The sequence below is a fragment of the Pollachius pollachius genome (genome assembly GCF_949987615.1).
Source record: "Pollachius pollachius genome assembly, chromosome: 2".
NCBI lineage: Eukaryota > Metazoa > Chordata > Actinopteri > Gadiformes > Gadidae > Pollachius > Pollachius pollachius.
Window position 1 is genome coordinate 39,919,098 of NC_136935.1, and position 26,147 is coordinate 39,945,244.

Consider the following 26,147-nt stretch of genomic DNA (forward strand, 5'->3'; position numbering starts at 1 on the left):
GGTAACAGCAGCCTCCAAATGAACTACAATACATCTATAAACAACAATTCAACAGGAACAATTCCCTCTGCATAACTAAATACAGATCATAACTGTTCTTTTAATATCAATGCAGGTGTGGAAATATATGATTTTAAAAGCATGCTGATGTCTCAATGGTGTGCTAAAGACGGCAGTTAGAATGGAGGTAGTCGGAAATTGTACTGGAACACCATCGCTGGTGTAGTGGAGATGTTAAGGTGCATTTCACAGCAGGGAGATCTCTGCAGGTCCTACTCCACATCTCTCTCTGGCTTCAATCAAATATATTGTTTTAAGCACAGCCACTTTGCCCAAAGTGGCCCCCTAACACGCCCAAATGTGCCATTTTAACCAATCAAATAGCAATATTCTCTGATTTTCCCAGGGTTTATATAAGGGCCCTTTCACAGTACTAGACAGACACAGTGGTCTTTAACAAATTGCCACAATTCCCAATAATCCATACCATCTGTCTCTCTCTCTCTCCAAACCACTGTTATTTTTACGTCAGGTTGTGGAAGGGTAGCTTTACACTCTGACAGACCTGTTATTTGGTGTCAGGGGGGGCAGCAACAAGGGCTTAGGGCTGCGCAATGCTGATTACACAGTAAATAGGGGAACATGTCCGGTGGCCAAATGAAGGGGATAAGGCAGCGAAAGGGGAGAGAGAAAACCTATCATTGTGTCCCCTCATCAGAGCTCTATTGTCCAGAAGAAAGTATAGAGGGGAGAAAGGTGAGGCAGAACCAACACCTGGTATTAGATTTGCATTGTAAACCGTACTTGTATCCACAATAAACATATACTATTACTCACTTAATCGTGGTTAAATTAGCAAAAGAAAGAAAAAGAAAATTGTGGCTTGTGGGACGGGGACTTTCTCTTCTTGTTTCGCAGATTCAACTTTTTTTTCCAGAGAGGTAGTTAGTCATTGGCAACAGATTGCCGCAGTTGGTCAGAGGCCATCTAACTAAGAAAACAATCCACGCAACTTAGGGAAGTCAAACAAAAGAAGACCGGAACAAAGAAGTTGATAATGAGAACGTTTCAATGGAGCCAACAAGCTAAATAGGGGAGACAAATAGACCAAGAACAAGTAGTATTGCAAAATAATTATCCAAAACACCGGCAGCATAGTAATAGTTAGTGTTTGACTCCCTGGTGAAAGGATCTGGGTCTCTGATCTGGGATCTGAGCAAGCAGCCTAACCACACCCGTCAGTCGCTTTGGATAAAGGCCTATCTGAAAGGACAAACTAATAACACTATACTATAACAATGTATTCAAGAGTAAGTGGCTGTAAAATGGATTGCGGAAGAAAGTGGACTCAAGAATGTAAGGCAGAGAGGACACAGGCGAGGAGGAGCTGGGGTGAAGCAGACACGCCAACAGGCTTACAAAATGCCTCGTTTTGTCCCCTCCAAAAGCCCTGTCATGGAGCCTCCTTTTATTTCACGGTGTGTTATACTGTCCGCTCAATTTAATCACAGAGGGGTTGGTGTCGCAGGTCAATCCAACCTGTGTGTGCGGAATGCCAAGCAATCTGGGTTGTTTTCTTCACAACACACACCGTCCCGGGGAAAAACAGCCGCATTTAATGATCACACCGTTTACTTCCTCAGAGAACTCACAGTTATATGAATATGATTATAGGTAGACATTGATAGCTGTCTGGGGATGGTTATATCAAATCTGTTATGCTGATAAGCTCCATTTTTACAAAATCCAACACACACTAACACCGTCACAGAGATTCTCCCACTGTACATTGATAGTTCATATTTAATGAAGTAGTAAAAAAGGACAGATCGTCTGGCACTAGCATTCTCTAGCCAAACAATATATAACAATGTCACTCCATTCAGATTTTTGCACCAGTAAAGCACTTAAAAAGCAAACAGCTAGCAGCAGCATTGTCAGACTTGGCTAGCTGGAGAGGCTCTGTGGAGACTTTTATAACAACATTGACGTTGATTATTAAACATATCAACTCAACTATAGCCACTGAGCTATCTCGTGCAGACTTGATTGGACTGAGAAGCCTTGCCTTCTAACCTACTGCAGACACACATATGCTGCCGTGGAAACACTATACCATTAATTACGTTACAGCTGGTTTGACTTTTAATGAAGTATCATGGCAAATGTTTTCAAAGACTTTTATGGACATGCAATGATTGTGAAATGAACAGTGTCCATCGATTCATCACTTGCTGTCGTATTCTTAAACCTCTGATTGCATCATTGTTGTTAAAAGTATGTGGTTTACCTGTTGCTGCACTTTAGACGTATTTAAGCCTATGGGCCAGTTTACTTTTACATATGAGCAGGCCGATATTAAAACACAATGAACTGTCTTGAGGAACTCTAGTGGTGCCTCAGGGGGAGGACATTTCGATTGACTTTCTGCAATGCATTGGGCTCATTGTTACACAGGGAACAAGGTAGGGATCAGCTGTGTGTGTGCTTGTGCCCACATCATCTAGACCAGCTTCTCATTCAAACTGCACCCTAATGAAAAGGCTGTAGCAGTTTTGTGGTTTACATTGCTCTTAGGTTGTGTATGATATGTAACCTATTCAATGTGTGTAGATTAGGAAGAATCGCTCGTGTTGGTTTGTTGGAGTGTGTATATGTTTGTGTGTGTATTTATTTATGTATGCATGTCTGCATGTGTGTGCATGTTTGTGTGTTGGTCTGTGTGTGCATTTGTGTGTGTTTGTTGATCAATGATTGCAGTGTTTCAGAACGGAGCAGGTGAAGTCCCCTTTGAAGTGATAAACACAGATGAATAATGCAGAGCTTCCCCACCACGGCTGCTAATCTTAGGGAATCATTTATGCCTTTTAAAATGTGCCTTCAAGAAGTTACACACCTTGATAAAAACTCTGCCAGGAACCAACAGGGCGGATACAAGTTCAACTTTGAATACTGAGTCAAAGTACCTCTGTCTAAGCCTAATTGACAAGCAACTGTGCCCCGGCAGCGGCATGGTAAAACAGTTGATGGGTTAGAAACTGCATTTGCACAAAACGTCAAGTGCAGCCAACACCTCAGAGTTGAGTGAGTGATGCCATGTGCTTACCTCATCGTGTCTTCCTGAATGTACAAGGACAACAGCTGCTTGGGCAGGCTGAAGGAGAGAGTGCATTCCTCCATTTGTTCTCGAACCAGCATCCACTTGCTGTCCACTGTCTGGAACCTGTACACCTTGCATACAGGGTTCTTGAACACTTAGAGAGAGAGACGGAGAGAGTGGGGGAGAGAGAGAGAGAGAGAGAGGGGGGGAGAGATAGAGGGGGGGAGAGAGAGAGAGAAAGAGAGATAGAGGGGGAACGAGAGAGAGAGAAAGAGATAGAGGGGGAATGAGAGAGAGAGAGAGAGAGAGAGAGACAAAGAGAAGAGCGAGTCCCGAGAAAAATTTAGAGAAGGATATTTGGAGAATTCAAAAAATACAGAAGAACTTGAGACCAATGTCATACCGCTATGACAAATGACCTCATCGACACAAACAAACAAATTCAAACTTTTTACATTTCCAAGACAGCGAACGGAGCATTCAAAGCAGCTTTCACGGATGGGGAGACTCAAGGACGCAACTGTCAAGGAACGTTGGAAAGTGGCAAATGAAATTCTATAATCAATAAGTGTGTCTAAGGTAGATAAGGTGCTGCTGGGCCTCCAGGAAAAGGTCTGAACGCTTTTCCTTCAACCCCGCAGAATTAACTAAAAAATACATTACCACGTTATGGCCCCCATAACCATTTCCTTTTCTGTGTTTGCTGTACAGTGATGGATTTAAACTACGACCTGTGGGTTTCCAAACGGCACTCTACAAAACCCCTCACATCCCTCATATACCATCCCGTTCTCTGATTGGACCCTGTTTGCATTCCGTCCAAACTCCTTCCGTTTCGATTGGCTAATGGCAACAATTGAAGACCGGAGGATGGAGAATGTGAGCTGTAATGCTCTTATCTGCATGCTGGCAGCAGAGGGCAGGGAAGGCACAAGCAGAGCCTCAAGCAGAGTTTACAGCTTCTCTCTCTCTCTCTTCATTACCGCAGTGAGGAAGGGAAGTCACTCAGTAGTAAGTCAGTGGTGAAGTACCCGCGGTGGAACTCTGGTAATCTCCCCTCTGTGGCGCCACATAATGTTGCTCCGGGTACATTGGAAATGTGGATGTTTTGTTGGGTTAAAACCATCAGCAGCACCACCACACCTTCAGGAAAAATCTATTCCAACAAGCAATGTGTTTGCAATGCTAAGCTTTTTATGAATATATAAATATATCTGTGTATGTCTATTTTTATATATGTATAGATAAATACATATTTATATAAATATACCTTTATCTATTCTGTCGAGCTCAACTGCTAGAGCACGCCATAAATACTGCCAGGGTTTGGGGTTCCATTCCCAAGAGATTAGGCACTTAATTCTTCATGAAGTCGGGGGGAAACTCTGCACTGGCATTGGCCTACACTACAGACTTAGAATAAATGTTTTATTAGTAAAATAAAATGTACAATATACACAAGGCTGGCCATAGCTAGTTTGTCTGCCAACATCAGTGGACATAGACGAGCAGTATTAGACTAAGCGAAGAAGCGAGGAAGGAAGGAAGGAAGAAAGGAGAAAACGGGTGAGAGGGTAAGTGAGGGGACAGATGGAAAGGGTCCGGGATAAAGACCCCAAACAGCCGCTGACTCACACCTTCATCACAGAAAACAGATTAACCTGTGACCCCGACCCCCCTTGTAGGACCATGCTAATCCGACAGCCAATCAGAGTGCTGCGTGCTTTCATCTCGGCTCTTAAGTCAATTACCACCCAGAGCCGCTGAGCCTGGGCCTCCCTGGCTGCCACTCGCACCCCCAGACCCCCTTTGGGAAAGATAATAAAAAAGAAGAGGGCCCTAAATTGCTTGAGTCAATCTACCCTGTGTGTGTGTGTGTGTGCTGGGGTGGGGTGGGGTGGGGGGTGGGGGGGTTGGATTGTTTTGATGGCTGGCAGCTGTGTACCTGCGCGCCAAAAACCGCCACTTCCTGGCTAATCTTAGATTGAGGAAATGACAATGACACCATGACAACCGGCAAGGGAAGGAAGATGAGAAAAACACACACACAAACACAAACACACCCACACACACACACACACAGACAACACAAACACATGGAATGGTTTGAAGAAGAAAGTTGCGAGAGGAGCAAAGAGGTGAAAAGACCCAGAGTCATGTAAGAAGGGAATCAAAATGAAAGCTAATTCATTCTCATTGAGGGACCTCGAAGCTGTAGGAGGTCTGCTTTCTCAAGGCCATCCACACTTCTCCTATAGTCGACACATTTCTCTCTCTCTCTCCATCTCCATAGTTTCCAGAGATGAATATGGTATTTTTGGAGTTGCTTCCTAATTAGTCCAACACAGCTGGCGATATCGTCTGCCACTCCACTAAGAACAAAGGATGCTTACCTTAGTGTCAGAACAATATCATATCCCCCATTGTTAGTCCTCATCCTTCTCTCTCTCTCTCTCTCTCTCTCTCTCTCGCCCATTGTATTTATCTCCAGCTCTCCAAAGAACTCCCAAGGTCAACTCACCCAAGCAGCAATAATCTACATTATTTAATTGAATGAAAAGTCTCCGGAGAGACCGCAACTCCCATTTCATGCAGGGGTTATTTAAGGGCACTGCATTATAAGTGCATACATGTTAAAAGATGACCAGACTTTGGGAAAATGCTACGTTTTTAGGGGAGGTTAAATGCATTGAATTTTGTGAATTATTTCAGGTATCGCTGAGGTCATTACTGTGTCTGTAACTGTGCCTGGAAACAAATGATGGGAGAGGGTGCAGGGGAAACAGAGCATTTATGAATGATAAAACAAAGATAATGTTTTTTTATCATTAGGTTACCGTGGTAATGGACAGGGCAAATTATAGGTGTGTAATTAGTGAATATTACCGGGTCCTGTAGCCAGGCAGCTTTCTCTATTGAAGCAGGCGTGGGACGAGGACTCGCACACCATGGAACACTGGAGAGAAGAGAGAGAGACATAGAGAGAAAGATATAAACAGAAAGAGAGAGAGGCTTAAAGTAAATGGCAGCTCATTTACAAGGTACAGGTGGAGGAAAAGAAGCCAGTGATTGACATATGGAAATGAAACTTCAACGGTGGCGATGTTCCATCCATATCTCCTTTGATTCTCCTCCATATGCCTGTTACGCCCACACCTCTCATCCTTCAAAACGTTGAGCGTTCTCCACCTCTGCTTATCCCTGCTCACACACAATATCAAGGTGTCTCAACAGCCGACAGTCTTGCAAAAGCTACGCTACGGCAGACAGACAAAGCCATTAAAACAGTTCCCATTAACGCACCATAGCAGTAGATAGAACAGTAGACGTTGAGCTGTGGGGTCCTGCGAGTTCAAAATAAACTGCCTGCTCCCATCCGTGTTTGACGAATGGCGGGCGGCAGCAATGTGTGCATGTGTGTGTGCGTGTGCTTGTGGTAGCAGAAGGATGGCAAGGTGTTAAAAAGAATGTCTCAGCTGTCAGGGGGGGAAGCTGTTAAACGTACAGCAAAGCTTTTGTCAACAAGTTATAGAAAAATTAAATTGTGTATAATCTGCCAATCGGATATCCTTAGGAAGTGTCATGAAAATAAATCATGCGATGAATGCAGCTCGCGAGGCCAACAAAGGTTATCATATGTACACTATTGTCATCGCTGGGAACAGAATCGTATTATCCATCCAAACAAAAGAGATTGAATGAAGCCGGATCTGTTTGTTATTTTACAAGGACTATTCGGCCGTTCACATTTCTCTGTATCCAACATCCATCCTCAAATTCAACCTTGGAATAAACAGGCTGTTTATTTTTCCTAGGTGGAGAAGCCTGCGGCTCAGTGCATCATGAGGTTGAATGTGAGAGAGGACGGCACCACCCAACAAAAGTCAACAGCCGCGGTGGGCATCTGGTCCAGGGATGTATCCCGAATCCTCAAACCATGAATGTTTCAGCGGGAGTCAAATCCAAAGCTTCAGTGGACTCCAGAAATAAAACACCAAGCTACGAAATGATGACGGGGGGAATTATGGGATCCAACACAAGGTCCATTGTACTCTTGTCTGGTTTTCATAAAAACCTTTTTGTACGCGCATGATATTTGCGTTTCTGGGTTGTATCTTTGTTTGTGAATGCATTGTAAGTCGATTTGGAGAAAAGTGTCAGCTAAATAAATGTAATATAATGGGATCTATGAGCATCATCACTGCTAGTATTGCATGGCAATTACATTTCATCTGTATGTTTTGTGAATTACTTGCATAAATTAGCGGCAGCCACAACATGGGCTTGACTACACTAGAGTACTTGGGGATAATAATAATAATAATATTCGTTCATAACTATGGGTTCAGATATTATCATGACAAATATTATCATGACAATTAGAATATGCAGGTTAGATAATATACAGACCTTTTACATACTATTACTACCAATAAGTACTATTAAATAGTCCTCGAGCACTTGAAGGCAACTTAGAGTGAACTATAGCTATGAGTGTCTTAGTAGCAGGGAGGATAGAGGCATCTTGCCTTAGGGTGCCTACAGGTTAGACTATTGACATAGGGGATCAAACCCTGTAACGTTCAGCTGGGAGTTGAACAACATAGTCATTATCTACTCTGCCTCTTCTAAAGTCAGAAGAAGTTGTCACGAGAAGAAGCCATTGTATTGTTTTTCCATCTTTACTGACTTTGGTTGTGACCGTATCCAGCAAACTCAAATTAAATAAGCAGCCCGTGCTTCCCACTCGGTGTCAATATGAATCACTCCTTGGAGGAGGGATATTGAAAACGCTATTGATCCCACCAAACAGCAACAAGGAATTGATTTTCTCAACAGGTTGATGCATTGCACATCACCCCCAAAGTGAGAAAAAGCAATTTATGATCTACGATGGGGGACTTTTAAGTATCCCATATTAAGTACTAAAATATAATCAAATAAACAGAATCAATGGATGCATTATGAAGGGGAGTACCTATAAAGTTCCTATACTAAGTCGTGTGAGGAACAGACGTTGGCACTCTGCCGATACATCTGTCGTTGTTAGACATCGGGCGGCAGTAGCTCAGAATGTCTAGCAACAATCTGCCAACCAGATGGTCGCTGGTTCAATCCCCGGCGGAAAGACTTAAAGAGTCACGGTTTCCCCTGACTGCGGCTGCGAGCTGGCTGTTTCATAACCCGGTTGCCACCGCGGCTGGTGTATGAATGTTTGAACTATGAACAGGTGAATGTGAGGCAGTAATTGTAAAAGGCATTGAGTGGCCCAAGCTATTAAAATCGCTACATAAAGGCAGTCCACCGTTACTGATGCTGAGCGTTCCTCTATCGTATATTCACTGAGGCCAGCTTGGTCATCGAAGTAATGGTGACAGGCAACAATCTGTCTCCATCTATCTGTGTCATCTGTGGCCACCGTGACGGACTGTTTAACACAGTTTAACAGCTGCCATGCGTCTCTCTCTGTCTAAACCTGTCCCCGGAAAAAAGGGTTACTAATGACGGCGAGGTGATCGATCACTCCCTCGAGCTGGGAAAGCTGGTCTGGAATCGGATGTACACCTCCAAGGGGACCCTACATCCACTAAGCACTACACAAAGCCACACATGTACAAAGACACACAGACACAGGCAGATGCAAAAACATTCACACACATGGCAGGATATGGTACTAGAAATCAGCACTCAGAAAACACTGTCCCACACAACTGCAGACACACAGAAACAACAGATTCACATCATAGAGGAAACTACACTTGCTGCAAGCAATGAGCAATTATCAAACAAGCCTTGCCCTTGAAGTGAAAACGATACAGGACGGTCAGAGCCCGCAGCTGGAGACAGCAAAACCTCTCTCTGGCTGTGTTTCTTGGCAGGGAACTGCGTCAGTGATGGCTCTTTGATGGCCACAATGAGTAAACAGACATGATCAGGAGGCCCCTGAAGCCTCTGTCTTGTTTAATCCCGTCTACTTCTTTATGGGGTCCAATGGACCTTCGTCATCGGCTGCAGAAGTAATGGAGCACCCTACTGGCTCCATCTTCTTATGGGGGTGCACATAAGCACACACTCAAACAGACACACACACACACACACACAGACATACACACGCAAACACTCACACACACACCCACTAACACCCCCCCACACAAATACATAATAATAATCATATTCACATATTCAATAATATTCACACACATGCAAACACACACACACACACACACACACACAGACACACACACTGACACACACACACACACACACACACACACACACACACACACACACACACACACACACACACACACACACACACACAAACACACTCATCAGGCTTGGGTGGCCAGATTGTGGGGGACACAGTGGAGAGCGTAGCAGGGAACATCCTATAACCAGCATCAGAAAGGCAGGGCTAGTGTCAGTCATCCATGCCAGAGAGACACATACACACAACGCCATATATTGCACAACATTCAACACATCAACATTCCTAACTCGATGGACTGGACAACCGAAATGGTAAATTGTTTGAATAGTCTGCCAACTATCTCCTTATCTCTCTTTTGCCATATATTCATTATTGATCCTATATTCAGCATTGATCCTTCTAATGGTAATACCGTTCAGCATTAAATGTGTCTTTGGCATTCAGAGATTCTCTGTAATTTAAAGCTATTAAGTCACTCTTGCAAAAGAGGCTTCTAACTTATCTGTCTTCTGTAAAGGTTTGAATCCATGTACAAACGTGTACATTTATTTCAATATATATCACGCATAATGGATTTTCTGCTTATGAGTTATTCAGTTATGATATCTAAGCTTTTTTTTGCACCAACAGTACTAATAAACCTAAAACCTCTACAGCAGAGAGAGAGAGAGAGAAAGAGGGATAGAGACTGAAAGAGAGAGAAATGTTAATTAAACTCTAAAAACAGCACCTCCTAGGTTCTACGTGCCCCTTGTGACTACAATCTCTGCACTTCTTCATTACACCAAACGGATTCCACAGAGAAATATTGGGAATCTGAAGAGAAATGTGAGTACATACAACTTTGTTGCTTGTCAGGCAGCATCCCATGTGGATGGTTCAATCGTCAGGCTGCCGTCAATCTAACGTAGGAACACACTGTGCTCAGATCTGCTCAATCTCTCTCCCCCTCTTTATGCCTCCCTCTCTCACTTCGTCCTTCTCTTGCTCCGTCTCTATTCATGCCTTTCTGTCTTTCTTGTTCCTTATTTCCCGCCGTCTCTATGCATGCCTCTCTCTTGTTTCCTCTCTCCCTCTCTCGTTATTTCTCTATCTCCCTCCTTCTCTCGCACCCTCCCACTCTCTCACTCTCTCGCTCCCTCCCTCCCGCTCTCTCTCTCTCACTCCATCCCGCTCTCTCTCTCTCACTCCATCCCGCTCTCTCTCTCTCGCTCCCTCGCGCTCTCTCTCTCTCTCTCTCTCTCTGTCTCTCTCTCTCTCTCTGTTAGCATGAAGAGTGGAGCTCAGCAGTGTGAACAGTATAGAAGGGGATTATGAAGGGAAGAATGGACTTGATGGACAGGATATATCTGCTGCTTGGCCACATTACCACAGACTCTGACAGCAGCAAGGCTGTTACATGCACACAGAGTACTAGCAAGGCTGGATATCTCTCTCAAAAAACTTTTTTGCTTGGCCTCTTCTTCTTGGAGGATTTTCTATTGTGCAAGAACATAGGAAGTGATTCACAAATGTATGGCAATACATTTATTACTCATTGTAATCATGCAGTCCGAAAGATAGAAAAACTGACAGACACGCACATATTCATATACACATACACATGCACATGCAAATTCACACGCACACACACACACACACACACACACACACACACACACACACACACACACACACACACACACACACACAAGAAAGAACATAACATGTTCATAACAGAACATGTAAGAACATATATTTTGCAGGCACACAAAAATACACACAGGCACTTTCATACACAATAAGAACATATAATACACAAGCACTCCAACACATGCACACACACACACACACACACACACACACACACACACACATTACAAAACCCACACACACACACCCCCACCCAACACACAAACAAACACAATCCCCTTGGGCTTGGCTGAAGTTTTATTTAATCTCAGCAAGGCCACTTGAGCAGTAACAGACTAATCCTATAAGCATTAGCACCAGGAGTGTGGCAAATACACACACACACACACACACACACACACACACACACACACACACACACACACACACAGAAACATATATGTACAGAGAATTCCCTCTCCCTCTCTGTCCCCAACCCCGCCTCACCTTCTGCGCCGCGGCGTCTGTTGTGATGTGGTCCATATCCGCCTCCTCCATCTCCCCCACCCTCAGACGACTCACCACCACCGAGCCCCCCGCACACACACCATCAGAGGACCTGCAGCAAGAGCGAGAGAGAGAGGGAATATTAATATGAATCCATATTTTTTTGTAGGAAAAACTAATAGAATAGTGGGAATTATTAGATACTGGCTTCTCCGCCTCGCGGCACAGTATGCACAATGTGCGAATCAAACAGCGAAAACCTGGGTCCTTACAGACCCGAGCCCCCTCAACGGGCCGTTGAGATGCATATGAAAATACCTTATGCATATTACATACATGTGTATACAGTAGTAAACACACACACACACACACACACACACACACACACACACACACACACACACACACACACACAGTAAATATCATACCAACCAACCAATGGTGGGCGTATAATTAAGTTAATATTAACTATGCTATTAAATTCACTATTAACAGATCTAAATATGCCTACTGCTCTTTGATGAGGTTGTAAGGTAATAATGGCTCCAAAATGCAGAGTTGTTTTCTAAGAGAATATTCTCCTTTTGCTTGAGTTTTTTGACATGTTTGTGTTGTTTTGACTGCTATGTAGCTTGACATGAAATTTCCATATCTCACCTGCGGGAGTCTGGCTGTAATCTCCCCTGAGATGATGTCAAAAGGCACACAACTTAATATGACACGCATTTTGTGTCCTTTGACAGTTACCGTCTGGTTAGAAACATTCTTGTCATAGCGAATCTAAAGGCTTTAGCGTTTACAACTGCGACGATATCACCTTGGGGTAATTAACTAAACCATGGGTTGAGTTGTTGGCTGACACTATCTGCTAAACTCAGCCCCCTTTACCCACTGTCAACAAGCTGTGTTTAAATGGATCCATTTACATGTGCACTGAAACAGACACAGCTTCCCTAATTCTGTTAATTGTGTTTATTTATAGATGTCTTTTCTTTGGACCTCCCACCTGCATTTGAGTAAATGTAGCCTGTATTTAAACAAAATGTATTTTCGTTTGTGCTCATACAAGAGAAATAGATGAAAGATATTCGTACATATGCGCTGTTTTTATTTTATTTATGGCAAATCCCTTTTTTCTGTTCAAAAACACTGTTCCAGGGTAGAATATCCTGGAACAGGAGGGGCCGACGAGCAAACCAGCAGTGGAAAGCCAGAGACAAAATGGGGACCGTCAGAGACGCTTCAGGAACGCATTATCCCCTCTCACAGCACGGCTCGGCGACAATGAGGAAAACAATCGGGTTATAATACACAGGGAAATCTACAGGGAGACAATGCTAATGATATAATGTCATCCACATAGGCTTGCTATGCTAACTTGCTAATGCTAAGTCCTCCTCTTGATAACCACTAAGTGTAGAGGGCCTCCATAAAAACTATACCTATATCAGGAGGAAAATGATGCCAAATTGTCTGTGAAGCTTCTCCATAAAAAGGCCACATTTCGATATCAGGGAGGTGGCCAATAACAATCTCTTAACCAATGACGTTGCTATGATTAAGGAGGTAATAGAAAATCTATAGTATTGGCTGAAAGACAGACATCCTCAAAATGAAGAATAATGATCCCTGGACAAGGCAGGAGCCAGTTGGAACCGCTGAAATAGAGCTATCCGTAATGCACTCACTTTCACTCCATGCTGACAGAAATTATGCCATGTCCAAGAGCCAGCTAATGGTTCAGAGAGAGAGAGAGAGACAGAAAGAGAGTGAGAGAATAAGAGAGATATAAGGAGTAGAAAGCTTGGCAGAGTCTTAGAAAATGGCAGGCCAGTCAGGAGGGGAGGGAGAGAGGCGCATTTCAAGGCCATCTCTGCTGGGAAGAGGGGGAGGAGGGAGTTAGTTTGATGACTCCCCCCAGGGGAAGGCGAGGTGGGAGAATAGGTGCCGAGGGAAAAGGAGATCCATCCGGAGCACTGGAGGAGAGGATGGGGAATTAGGGAGGGACGGAGCCGGGGTAAAAAAAATAGAAAAGGCAAAAGAAAAGCGGGTGCAGTTGGGACAGTGTAAGTTTAACTTAGTGTCTTACAACAGTTCCAGAGCAAGGGAAGTAATGTTGGCTGGATTATAAATCAAATGAATGTCCCTTGCTAGACACCTGTCTCAGCGTTTGCTTCTCCACGCTGCCCCCCCTCCCCTTTATCCTTCATCCCACATCACCATCATCCGCCTTTCCACTCTGTTCCTGTCTCACTCTCTCCCTCTCTCTCCATCTCTCGGTCCATCCCTTCCCCTTCTCTCTCGCTTCTCTCTTCCTCCTCCTCACTCTCCCTCCCACTCGCTGTCTATCTCTCTCTCTCTGCTGAGTACTGGGGTGCAGTAGAAGAAAGTCACCCTGACTTTGAAAAAACAGTCTGACAGTCGCCTTACACATAATGGAGAGAGAGGGCGAGAGTGAGAGAGAGAGAGCAGAGGAGATTAACATGCATCACATTTAGTGTTTGGTCTTCTCGAGGCAAAAGGTTCTTGTAGCTCGGACCGGCTACTCTTCAGATTGTCTGGGTCCATCCACTAATGAAAGTTCCTGACTGGAGGCAACCACGGGGACATCTGTAGAAAATCTCTCATAGATAAATGATTTATGCATTTGAGAGAGAGATCAAGAAGGATGCTGCCTGTTACAGATCTACCGGTTATTATACCCATACGATATGAGTTATCATATATCTATACCTATAATTATATCTAGTACTAATACGAACCTTCACAGTATATAACTGTGGGTGATTGTGTGTCACAGATTATTGATTTATGCTTTTGGGAGTTATTAAACCTATGAATAGTTTTCGATATAACAAAGCTGTATTCTTTGCACCCACGGTGCTAATAAGAAACCGCACAGCTCATATTGAAATATCTCTATATATATTTTGGTGAAAAAATGCATATCTACTGCACTCCTCCATCGATGTCATGACCCCCACCACAGCCACTACCACCACCCCATGCATTCCCCCCCCCCCCATCTCTCTCCGTTCCTCTCTCCGTCTGTTGGAGCTGGCGTGGGCACAAATCTGCAGATTGCTCCTTGCCTGAGATCTCATCCTTCCATAAATCCAATTGGCCCAGGATTACTTTTATGACAACACTTAATCAGACAGCTTTGTTAAAGTGACAAAAATAATGTGCTTAAAACCTTCCGTCGCCGTGAATCTGGCACCGCTGAAAAGGGGACGTCTTATCAAGGAGGCAACGTTCTATTTAAAAAGCTGATCTCCATTCAAAATCCCATCCCGCCGGTTACACCAACACGCCATTCCCCCGTGTGCCACACGTCAGCGAGCGTGGGAGTCCTGGCGCCCGATGGCGGCACTGGAACTGACTCTCTTCACGGTATCTCCCGAGGATCTGGACGGAGATGGGGGGTTTGACGGCATCTTGCGCTGAAGCTCTAGCCGTGACCCCTGTTTGATTCCCAGCTTCGGTCCTGCGCTTTGTTCGAGCTCCCATAGCCTGGTCCCTCTTCCCTGTTTCGCCCCATACAAGCAGCCCTCGTGAGACCGTCCTGATCCCGCACCTTCACGTCATCGTGGTTTCTGTCTGGCCTGGATCCCATTGAACGGGAGCTCCCTTCCTTTCAATGGCATCCATGGGGTTTTAGTTTGTGTCTAACAAGGAGCGCCGCAGTCTGCCAAATTAAAATAGTAATGGTGGTGCCCAAGGAAAGTGTAACAACTGTTTTTTCAGCCGAAACAGATTGAACAACGATGTTGAAACTGAAAAAGAATAGCAGAAATCTGCACAGGGGGCTTTTCTCAGATAAGAATGTGTTGTTGCTTTCAATAGAGTCATAAAGAGTGAACGGAGCCGAGGGCCCCTCTGAATCACTGGAGTGTATTTTCTTTTAACAACGTCAGGCTGCAGCCATATTTGGAAATCAATTGCTTTCCAAGCAGTATTCAAGTTTGGGTTTCACTATGAATATCAGCCTTGCTGCCCAGCCTTGGCTAACCCAAACTTGAATACTTTGATGATCTCACAAGGCTACCATAAAGGTAGAGAAAGTCCATTATAAACAAAGAATGATCTGAGACAATATATTACTAACTTTGCGAGATGTAAAGCACATTCGGGGGCCTTTTTACAAAAGCATTGTGTGCTTGGACGCAAACAATGGTTTGTTCCTAACTAATGGTTGCCTCAAGTTATTTGACTTTGTATGATCTGCAAACAGTACTCCCCAGTGTTACCATGATCCTTGTCACACAAGAGAAGGTGACTTATGCATCAGACAGAGGTTTCTTTTGTACACACTGTTTGCCGTCCAAAAGAGGAAGCTATAGAAAGGCAGTATATCGTCAGGAAGCACTGGCCGAGCTAACTGTTGTTAGACATATCCGATGCGACTTTCACACTCACACCCACTTGTTATACATCACAAGTCAGGCTCAAATGAGGCAAGCTGGCTCCATAATACTCTATCTTGAGTACATACACTTCAGCAAAAGAGACTTCATTGAAAACTTCATCAAGAAATGTTCTACTTTGACCTATTTTTAGTCACGGAACTGTCGAGATACAATTGGTGTCAGAGAGACTCTTTCCAGTTGCTGACGTCGGTTTAAAGGAGTCGCTACAATGTCATAAAACTCTTTGCAGATCTCAAAAGAAACCCATCAGGGCTAGAGGGGAAAAATACTTTACAGCTCTAAAACCTTCTTACAATATCTGAGCATTCTTGATATAAGATAGGCTCTACCATTTCCTGGTGAACTTCACAGATTGCTTCTTACACTCTCATTCTCACAAGCAAACAAACACTGTCATTGTTACACTCGCACACACATGCTCTATCTCGTTCTTACACACACACACACACACACACACACACACACACAAACACATTCTTACTCATACACGCACATTGTTACATGCACATACACACACACCTTCTCCCTCGTTTTTACACACACACACAGACACACACACACACACACACACACACACACACACACACATACACAAAGTCTTTCTCTCTCATTCATACACGCACGTTGTTACATGCACACCCAAGGAAACCTCTCCGGCAGTGCTACGGTTGTCAGGTGTGTTCCTCCCCAAGAAGCAGGCAGAGAGGCAGGCTACTGACAGGGGAACCAGCAGGGCCTCAGCAGCCCAGCCAGTCACCACCGGCTCTTCATTAGGGGCCCACACTTCAGCAGTGAGACAGGGGGACACACGCACCATCTACATCTGCTTTCACACCCCTCACCATGCAACTTGTCATCCGAACACCCAGCGCCTCCGGGAGGACAACCTACCAGCCAACACCTCGCAACGGGGAAATATGTAATGTGTCCGCACGTATCAAAAAAAATGAAGCGCCGAGGCACGTGGACACAAACAATAAACAACAACAGTAGCAATGACACGTCAGGCAGTAAACTGCGGTCGGGGTAGTTGACCTATATAAAAAGCAGGAAGGAGCTAAGTGTAGTGACAGATGGGAGATGGATGGAGGACGATTGCTACACCACCATGAGGGCTTTAGTGGAGGTGGGGCAGGGGGAGGTGGGGCGGAGTGGAAGTGAATAAGCGCAGGAGTGTGAGTCAGCGGTAACCGGTCCGTTTGTGACTGTGGAAGGGGGCCGGGTAGTGAGGAGGGCTGGATGCCGGGACTCCATCAATGTGACATCACCGCTGGCATTGTTCAAGCAGCCGGGCAGACACGCGCAGTTATCGCACACGCGCACACACTAACTGGGCCTGTGTGGAAAAGTCCCGCCCTACACCCACAGTGTTTCCCTAATAAAGAACCCTGCTCCCGATTCCTCCTGATGAGGTAAACAGAGGCCGCATTAGGCTTCATCTAAAATTCACTCCCACTTGCTTGCATAAGTGAAGAGATAAAATATGTGAAAAATATATGTGTGTTACACTGCACAAACTAGGCCAAATTGCGTCATCTTCCTTCAGTTGATATTCATCACTTAGCGGGGAATGCAGTGGACGGTGGTGTTTAAGCACGTGAAAGGTCACAGGTAATTATTCTCATGTGAATAGAGGGCAGACTGGGAGACTGGATATATATTTACACAGTATTATGTGTGTTATTGTTTCACTGTAATAGCCGGGGCCTTTCAGGCTGGAATAGCAGCTATGCTGACACACTAGTGAAGACTGGATATGGACTCCGATTAAATACAGTACATCATAAGAAGGAATAGCACTCAATAGCGTGAATGTAAAAGAGAATTTGCTTACAAAGGAACGCAACCCTAGAACAACAAAAACAACACCGACAAACGATAGAAACATTAAAACCACATGTTAACGCGGGCGGGTGCGTTACCCTGGAGACCTGACAGCCACTGCGTGAATCGCACGGCGCCAGATGCGTGTTAGGGAGAGGCAATTTGTGCGACGGTAATGTGGCCTGGGGTTTTGGATGGGCGCTAACACTGTGTCAGATCCCCCCGTCGCAGCGCCTCAATAATGTATACCCCCGTGTCTTTATTTGGTAAGTAATTATGGAGCGCCCCAGCGACAAACAGAGGCACGTGTGACACGGTGATCAGAGAGCGCAAACTCACAATCAATGGGAAATATAATTGGATTTTTTGTGCGCACACACTCACACGTACACACTGCCATAAACATACACACACAAACACACACGCGGTTTGCTTCTGTGAACTATCACCTGTAGATTTTCAGTACATCGGACTAATTGGAGCCGGGACTCAACTTAATTTATTGAAAGCCTGTGTGTTCAATGTTTGTGTGCATTTATTGGTTCTAGATAACACAACACAATACGAATACAATATTTCAGATGATGCAATAGGAGTGAGAGAGTGGAAAGGGCTGAGCAACCTAACCGAGGGATTGTCACCACTCACAACTTTCTCTTGTTTTTCACTCTTAAAGAGCATGTTTTCAAATGAAACCTCAAGCTATCTTAAATAAGAACAGATCTGAAAGCATCTGCAAAACATCTAAACATTGTGTTTTAAAATACCCCCACGATGTCTCAAGACACTTGCATTGTCTCAACATAGAGAGAAAGAGGGGGAGGGAGACATAAAGAGAGAGAGAGAGAGAGAGAGAGAGAGAGAGAGAGAGAGAGAGAGAGAGAGAGAGAGAGAGAGAGAGAGAGAGAGCGAGAGAGAGAGAGAGCGAGAAAGAGAGAGAGAGAGAGAGAGATAAAGTGAGAGAAAGGATGAGTCAGTGGTATTGGGTATTGACAAAGTGTTGGAGCACAACAAAAGAGAGAGTGCGATATTAAGAGATAAAGAGAGAGATAAGTAGAGTGAGATAACATAAAGGGAGATGGGAAATGAGAGATAAGGACAGAAACAGAGAGGGGGAGCAGAACAGAAAGAGAGATGTAACCAACATCGCTGCTATTGAGACTGAGTCTTCATGATCATCGTGATAAAGGCCTCATAATTATTTCTCAACAATCTGCGAACGGGCTGACAAGCCAGTGTCCCTGTGTGTTTACGTAAAAACAGATGGCTCTCGCGCAGTAATTGCATCTGAGGGGAAAGAAGCCTACTTACGCTGTATCTGCAACGACAGTTCAAGACAACCACCCATCTCTTTTTTTCGCTTTTGCTTGGGGGGGACGGTGGTGGCTTCTACTGGTGCAGTTTTGCTTGTCTTTATCGTGTGTATCATTGCTCACATTCACAAGAAAAGATTGAAGCCTACAGGATTGCCAGAGAGGATTGCGCTGAGATTGGAACCATTAAAGTGTGTACACAGAGAACACAACAACAACAACATCAACCACTAAGAGCAGGCTCAAGTGTTCTGTGGGCTGATATCTGTCATACTCCTGAATTAGCATGAGCTTAGAATGCTGCCTGGGGTTGGAAAAATATAGAAAGAAAAAGTGAAGTATTTTAGCATTTAATTTGCGTCCGTGTTATTCACTCTTTCAAAATGACAGCCTTTTTAGGAAATTGTGATTGATGTAGTTTGAAGGGTTATCTGAGGTTGTGTATATATATTTATCTGACTGCAATGAAATAAATGTTCGAGTGTAGTAAACAGTGCTTCTAAATAAATTGCAATGTTCTTTTATGTTCGAGTAATATTTGGCTACAATGGTTATTTGCCATCTCCTGTGCGATGCAATTCGTCAAGGCATTGGCACACAATAATGGCTTAATTTAAAAAGTTGAACCATTCATTCGCAACAAACTAATTTACCACCATGTACTGCTTGCCTGCTTGGCAAACTCGGCTCTATATATTTTTTTGTTTAAAGTTCTGGCTTTTACTATGTTCAATAAAAAAGAAAAACTAAATATAATCTAGTTTTGTACAATTCGTTTTAACTGCCCCACGAGATTATCCCCGTCAAAGGAGCTCGCCTCGGTGAATACAACCTGTCCTTACTACAAGATTATCATCGCTCTACTACTGCGGCCCTGCTCCGATTGTGATGCGGTCCGCCACTAGTGACCTTTATGTGCAGCATAAGTATCAAGACAGGGCTGTCCATCTGGGGGGGTTGAGATCTTCCTATAGGGGGTCCCCGGAGCGGTTGTCCTGTGGCTGTGGTCAAACACTGGACATACATGTTTACACAACCCCTTCAGAGGGGAGGACCTCAGGATTTGTCTGTTTCTATGACAACAGGAATGGGCGTTATCTGAGTAAACCACATTATCTGAGCAAAGGAACCCCCCTTGTAGCCGTTGTGGTATTTACATTTACATTTACATTTAGGGCATTTAGCAGACGCTTTTATCCAAAGCGACTTACAATAAGTGCATTTGTTACAATAAGTACATTTGTCATAAGAAGTGAAACAATATATCGCTGTCGGTACAGTAAAGACGTTCATAGAACCAAGTGCAAGTATTACAATCGCTAGGCTAACCCATTCCCTGTGTAAAGCAGCGATAGCAGCTACTGTAGATGCTACACAATTAAGTACCTTGTACAAGTGCCAGGACGTACAACATTCAATGGTGGCTGTGCATTGGTTTCTATGCAGAGTCGAGATGAACTCTGAACAGGTGAGTTTTGAGTCTTTTGCGGAAGCTGGTGAGCGACTCTGCGGTCCTGACATCGGTAGGGAGCTCGTTCCACCACTGAGGTCCCAAAACAGAGAAAAGTTGTGACTTTGCTGATCGACCTTTGCTTGCTCTTAGCGATGGCGGTACCAGACGTCCGGCTGAGGTAGTTGAGCGGAGGGATCGAGCTGGGGTGTGTGGCTTTACTAATGCTTGGAGGTAGGCAGGGGCAGTTCCATCGACTGCCTTGTATGCCAGTACCATCATCTTGAATCTGATGCGAGCTATTACAGGGAGCCAGTGGAGGTCTCGGAAGAGGGGGGTTACATGTGAGAACTTTGGTAGGTTGAACACGAGGCGCGCTGCCGCATTCTGGATGCGCTGCAAGGGTTTAATCGCAGAGGCAGGGAGTCCAGCCAGGAGCGAGTTGCAGTAGTCGAGGCGGGAGATGACCAGGGATTGGACTAGAAGCTGAGCTGCTTCCCTTGTGAGGAAGGGCCGGATCCTGCGGATGTTGTAAAGTGCAAATCTGCAGGATCGGGCCACCGCAGTGATGTTTGCGGTGCAGCATAACTGATTGTCCAACACTACACCAAGGTTTTTGGCAGTTGGAGAAGGAGATACAGTGATGTTCTCAACAGTGACCAGTAAGTCCATGTGTGGGCAATCTTTCCCTGGTATCATGGGCCTTGTTCACCGAGTGGCTATCCCCTACACAGCTAGCATTAAGAACCATGATGCCCATAGTCGGACCATCTTCAGCTGCCGTATGTACCATTTAAACCCCGGAAAAACTTAATGTGGCAAAATGGCATGCAACCAGGCTGGCTGAGCCACATGCAGTTAATACAACCAGGCAAAGTTGATGCTCACCTGAAGCCTAATCCAAACAGGCACATGTCTCCAAAGTACTTTTGAGTTCCATACTGAATAAATCCTTGCTATTCTTCTCAGTAACTAATGAGCAGGTAGTGACAATACATCTTGCTTGTTTGACGGTCGACTCAAACCCCCTAAACACTATACTATGAGGAGAAATGTCAACTGTGTATGTTCCGATGCAGCATCCACGCTGCAACTGTAAATTGGCCTACTCAATCATATGACACGAGCGCAAATCGACTTAAAAAGATACAGACAACATATCAGCTGGCAAGAAAGAGAAATGGTTTCCCCCTTGTTCTAGGTCGTTAATGATGTTTCCATTTCTGGCGGTTGTATGTGTCACCTGTAGAGCTACATAGGGATGGTGTTGTTAGAGGGGAGGGCTTGGATGGATCCAAGAAGACATAATGGAAACCAGGAGAAGGGTTGGATATCATCCCAGGGGAGGGTACACAAACAAGCTGTTATCTATGTTATGGTACATCCATCGTCAGAGAGGATGGAAGGGTGTGATTGTGTGTGTACATGTGTACCGGTATGCATGTGTGTGTGAAAAAGCACATACGTGTGCAATCGTGCGCCTCTTATAAGCGTGTGAATCGGCAAACTACGGCAAACTGAGATGTAGCGAGATCGGGTGTAATTCGCGGCGTGAACTGCTGTGCTGATGTCGGCAGACAGTAAGCCATTGTTGTCCTGTTGCTCCTCCATTGATTCTGGCTGGCAGGAGAGGGGATGGGGATGTCTCTGGGAACTGATGTATCCAGCAAGCGTTTTTCATTTTTTTCAAGTTCAGAGGAATCATGCACACCTTATCGCCCGGAGGCATAACTACACGCCACTTCTCCTGCTGCAATAGACACAGGTACACACACACACACACAAACACACACAAATGCATGTGCAAGCCAGCACAAACAAGAGCACATAAACACACAAAAACACATGAACATATCCCCCTAGTGTGATAGGCTGGATTGTGGTAGCAAGGACAGGGGTGGTGCTGGGTTTTCAACCTGCCCTGTTAAATGATATTTAGGCTGTCAGGTAAGGAAGCACGAAGCAAATTGCCAGAGAAAGATTGTTTCTACTCTGTATCCCCAGCCAATACATCACTGCCTGATTCCATCTCAAAGTTACTGAGATGCGAGACGGAAGCAGGAGAAAGAGAGGAATGAGTAAGAGGAGAAAGCAAAAGCAGTTTCTCACAAGACAACACGGATTAAGGAAAAAAAGGAAATAGCTTTAGAATTCATGGTGCTAATCCTGTCCCCCCGAGCAGTTTACCACCTTGGCAGCTGCAAGAGCAGAGCTTTTACAAACATCTTTGGTGACTTGTACTGATCTGTCAAAAGTGACAATAGCACTCTGAAATTGGCTAGCTTTAGACAGCTAAATGATAAAAAGATGTACTCATTTATCTATTTGAAACACTCTTGAAACTGGTAACAGACATGGTTTCCATAAAAGCAGCCGGTAATCCCTGGTTTTCCTTCCGGACCAAAGGCCTGCTGCTGTCTGAGATATGTTTTGTTTGATCACTGAAGACTTCCAGCGTTGATTTACTGATCCACAATCAATAACTTCTTGTTGTTTAACCAGACAACCATGGCTTGGGTTAAATGGATAGCATTAGGTCTCCACAACTCAGAATAGACGTTCCCCAGTTTTAGAATTTGAACCAAGTAGTACATTGTTTAGAATAGAATGACCACACTGGCAGGCTTATAATTTCAAACAATAATACCATAACCTCTTTGCATAATCCAATCTATCACATTCATCTTACACTTGCACTACCTAATAGATATTCAAATGCACTCACTTGGCTATCTTTAAATGCATGTTTTTCCTACAGGGAATCACTGGAGTTTTCCCAACACAAGAACTGGTTACACTGTATAGAATAGTAAGAATATACTTGCACACACATCTCCCCATAGATGGGGTGGATGTGAGGTTGTTTCAAGTTTTCTTCAATGAAACACACAAGCCCTTATTTCTGAGATAGTCTTGCATTGCAAGTCACCAAAACAACAAAGCAGTACCTCTTTGTCCTTTGTTCAATAAAACAAAAACAAGAAAATAAGAATTTAACAACACTGCCCAATACAACAAGACAACTGCTCTCTTTTGCTTTCTCTCCTTTCCTTGCAATTTTTGTCCTCATTTACATCTTCCCTTCATTTGGACAAGGACTTGGCATGAGTTGCTCCCCTCTAGACCGGCCGAGCCAAACGACTGGGCAGATTTATTGAAGTAAGCTCTCTGTCTTTGGCTCCCAACACTACATTTCCCTCGTTTTCCCCTTTATTTATGCACATTGGAGGAGATGAGATACTGAGATACTGTCACAACGATGGAAGATATGGCCAGTCACGCTGGCCTCCATGTTTATTCACCACTGTGTGTTCAAGTTCCCATTCATTCTATTTAATTATACTATATTATATATGTCCATTATACACACGTTGTCTGTCGTCTGAGTTGGAAAAGTGAAAGTAAAGTATATTCTGTCTTAACGGAAGGCTGTTGACATGTCTAGCCAGGTGTTGGCCTTGAAGACCGACTGGTTCTTTGGTTTATGTGTATGAAAGACTGGGTTTTATTACTGTACTATTTGTTTTCCTGAATAAGTATGCTATTTTTTTGCATAGCCAATATTCTTCATTGTTCTGTAACATGATTGTTTTGGTGTTCATAAAATCCAAACCACATCCAATCCTTTGTGGAAGCGGAAGATGGTTTTGTTTAAACATGGATCAGCAACGAGGACAGGATGAACTAAGGTTTGCCTAGGGTGATCAGGGAACACTGACACAGGGGCACCTGATACAGAAGTGTCCAAAAAATGAAGGAGGTTAGAATCAAGCCTTTATCCTACAAACTCCCTATTGCTGGAAGAAGAAATACAACACTATCCATTCGTAGTTTGCGTTTGCTTGTTGCTAATCATATTTGTGGACTTTTGTTTAGCTTACAGTTTTTATGGATGACATGTACGTGTAGCATTTTTAACTATTTTACGGTTTTAGATCAGGTGTTCAAAGAACTGATCACGTACCATCAAGCTGGAAGCAAACCCACACATGTCAAAGCATGACTGCCACTCTTGAATGAATAAGTGAATATCATATTCAGGGTTCTCCCCAAATAATGTAACAGTGGCGCTGCGCCTCCATGCTCCTTTCAGCTACCATGTGACTCTTAGTTGTTGTTTAATTTCAGAAAGGGTTAAATTATTTAAGACAGGGGTTTTTTTCAATGACATTTCAAAAAAACACTCTCTGCCGGAGTCCAACTCGGTCAGGGCAAAGCTCAATCCACGGGGTCGGTTGGTCGGGTGTGTGAAGCGGGTCACAAACCCGACCACCCATGGCTAAAAAGGACCAGGAGCATCAGAAGATTGAATTTTCGGTCTTGCTCTGTGTTTAATATAATGGGTGGATATTGATTGCGCCATGAATTGTAGTTTGAGCAAAGTTTTAATGAAATTGCACTCCAGCACAAGCCCTATTCTAGAGCAAGTGAAAAAAAGACAAACATGCACAATTCTGGATGATGGAGCGCCGAAAGAAATTATAATTGCAAATGGGGTCTATTACCTAAGCATTCTGATATATTTTGCCCTTGTTTCAACCCTTGTGCTCCCCCCTGTCCTCCCGACTGCTTTGTAAAAAGTGGGAAGGAGAGCTTGCACCACCATTTAGATGAACTCCTCGGGAGAAGCCTGATATTATCCTATACTGCCAAACTTGTTGACATGCTTTTATATCATTAAGATGTTTTGATGTTCTACTTATAGTCCGAGCATATGCGGTAGAAGACATAGCCAATATCACAGCTTGATGTTAAAATCTCATAAATTAAGAACTATCCACTGCGAGATGTTACAAGAACCAAACTAAATATGTATGCAAGGCATCTCAAGAAGGCACTTTATTTTTTTTTTGCGTTATGAACGCTACACTTTCATTGCCAACTAAAATGCAAGTTTTGCAGGGCTCTTCAACAAGTATACTCTGGTAAGTGTTTGCCCACTGGAGCGCCGTAGTCCTTTTAGTGGTGATGACGAAGAAAGGGATTGTGGAAAAGAGAGAACTGTTTATCTCATGCTGTATTATTCAGCATTGCCATTGTATGCCTATGGTTGACTGTCTGCGCAAAAGAAGGGATCACAGTTGAAGGCTAGAGAGTGCTGTTGTTGTTAGTGGGCTGAATGTGTTGTCTTCATATGAATCTTTCGCATGAGGAAAAACAACAGAAATAGACTATCATTGTACATATGTTTTCCCTATTTACTGTTCAATAATCTAGCAGAAACTTTAATTCAAAGTGTTTATGTGCTGTTAGAGTGAGAGTTAGAGTTAGACTCTGCGGTTCAAACCCGGAACTTTAAACACCCTAACGGCAGAAGCCACATAAATATGAAGAAAGCTACATACATATGAAGAATGAAGACTAACGCATACTTTGATTCTTACGGTAAAGCTGTGTATTGCTGGATTCTGTCCTCTACTCTGCTCATAAAACCAAAGGCAATGAATCATCCTTTGAAACGCAGTAAGGAGCAGGTTTTCCTCGACACTCGCTCAACACAGATGCTTTTAGGCCTTAAACCGTGCCTCGGGTGATCTTTGATGTCCGTGCCAATTCTGCATAATTTTGCATAATTACCATGACAGGTAATTATGCAGAAATAAATGTTCATGCAGCCTTATTTTATATAAAGATGGGGTGCCAGTAAATTCTTGTGGCAGACATTGTAATTTGCCTCTAAACAGGCATAATAATTTTTCAT

The 26,147-nt window shown here is 44.0% G+C and overlaps 1 protein-coding gene across 6 annotated transcripts in view; it reads right to left on the reverse strand.

Annotated features, from left to right (window-relative positions):
• The window catches only part of inpp4b (inositol polyphosphate-4-phosphatase type II B), a 201,922-nt gene that overhangs the window by 44,437 nt on the left and 131,338 nt on the right, over positions 1-26,147 (reverse strand). For all 6 annotated transcript variants that reach the window (XM_079758920.1, XM_079758921.1, XM_079758919.1 and 3 more), the window contains 3 exons: positions 11,430-11,541; positions 5,987-6,056; positions 3,107-3,254 (listed from right to left, as the gene is read on the reverse strand). In XM_079758920.1, the coding sequence (XP_079615046.1) occupies positions 3,107-3,254; positions 5,987-6,056; positions 11,430-11,541 (330 nt within the window). The remainder of the gene's footprint in view (positions 1-3,106; positions 3,255-5,986; positions 6,057-11,429; positions 11,542-26,147) is intronic.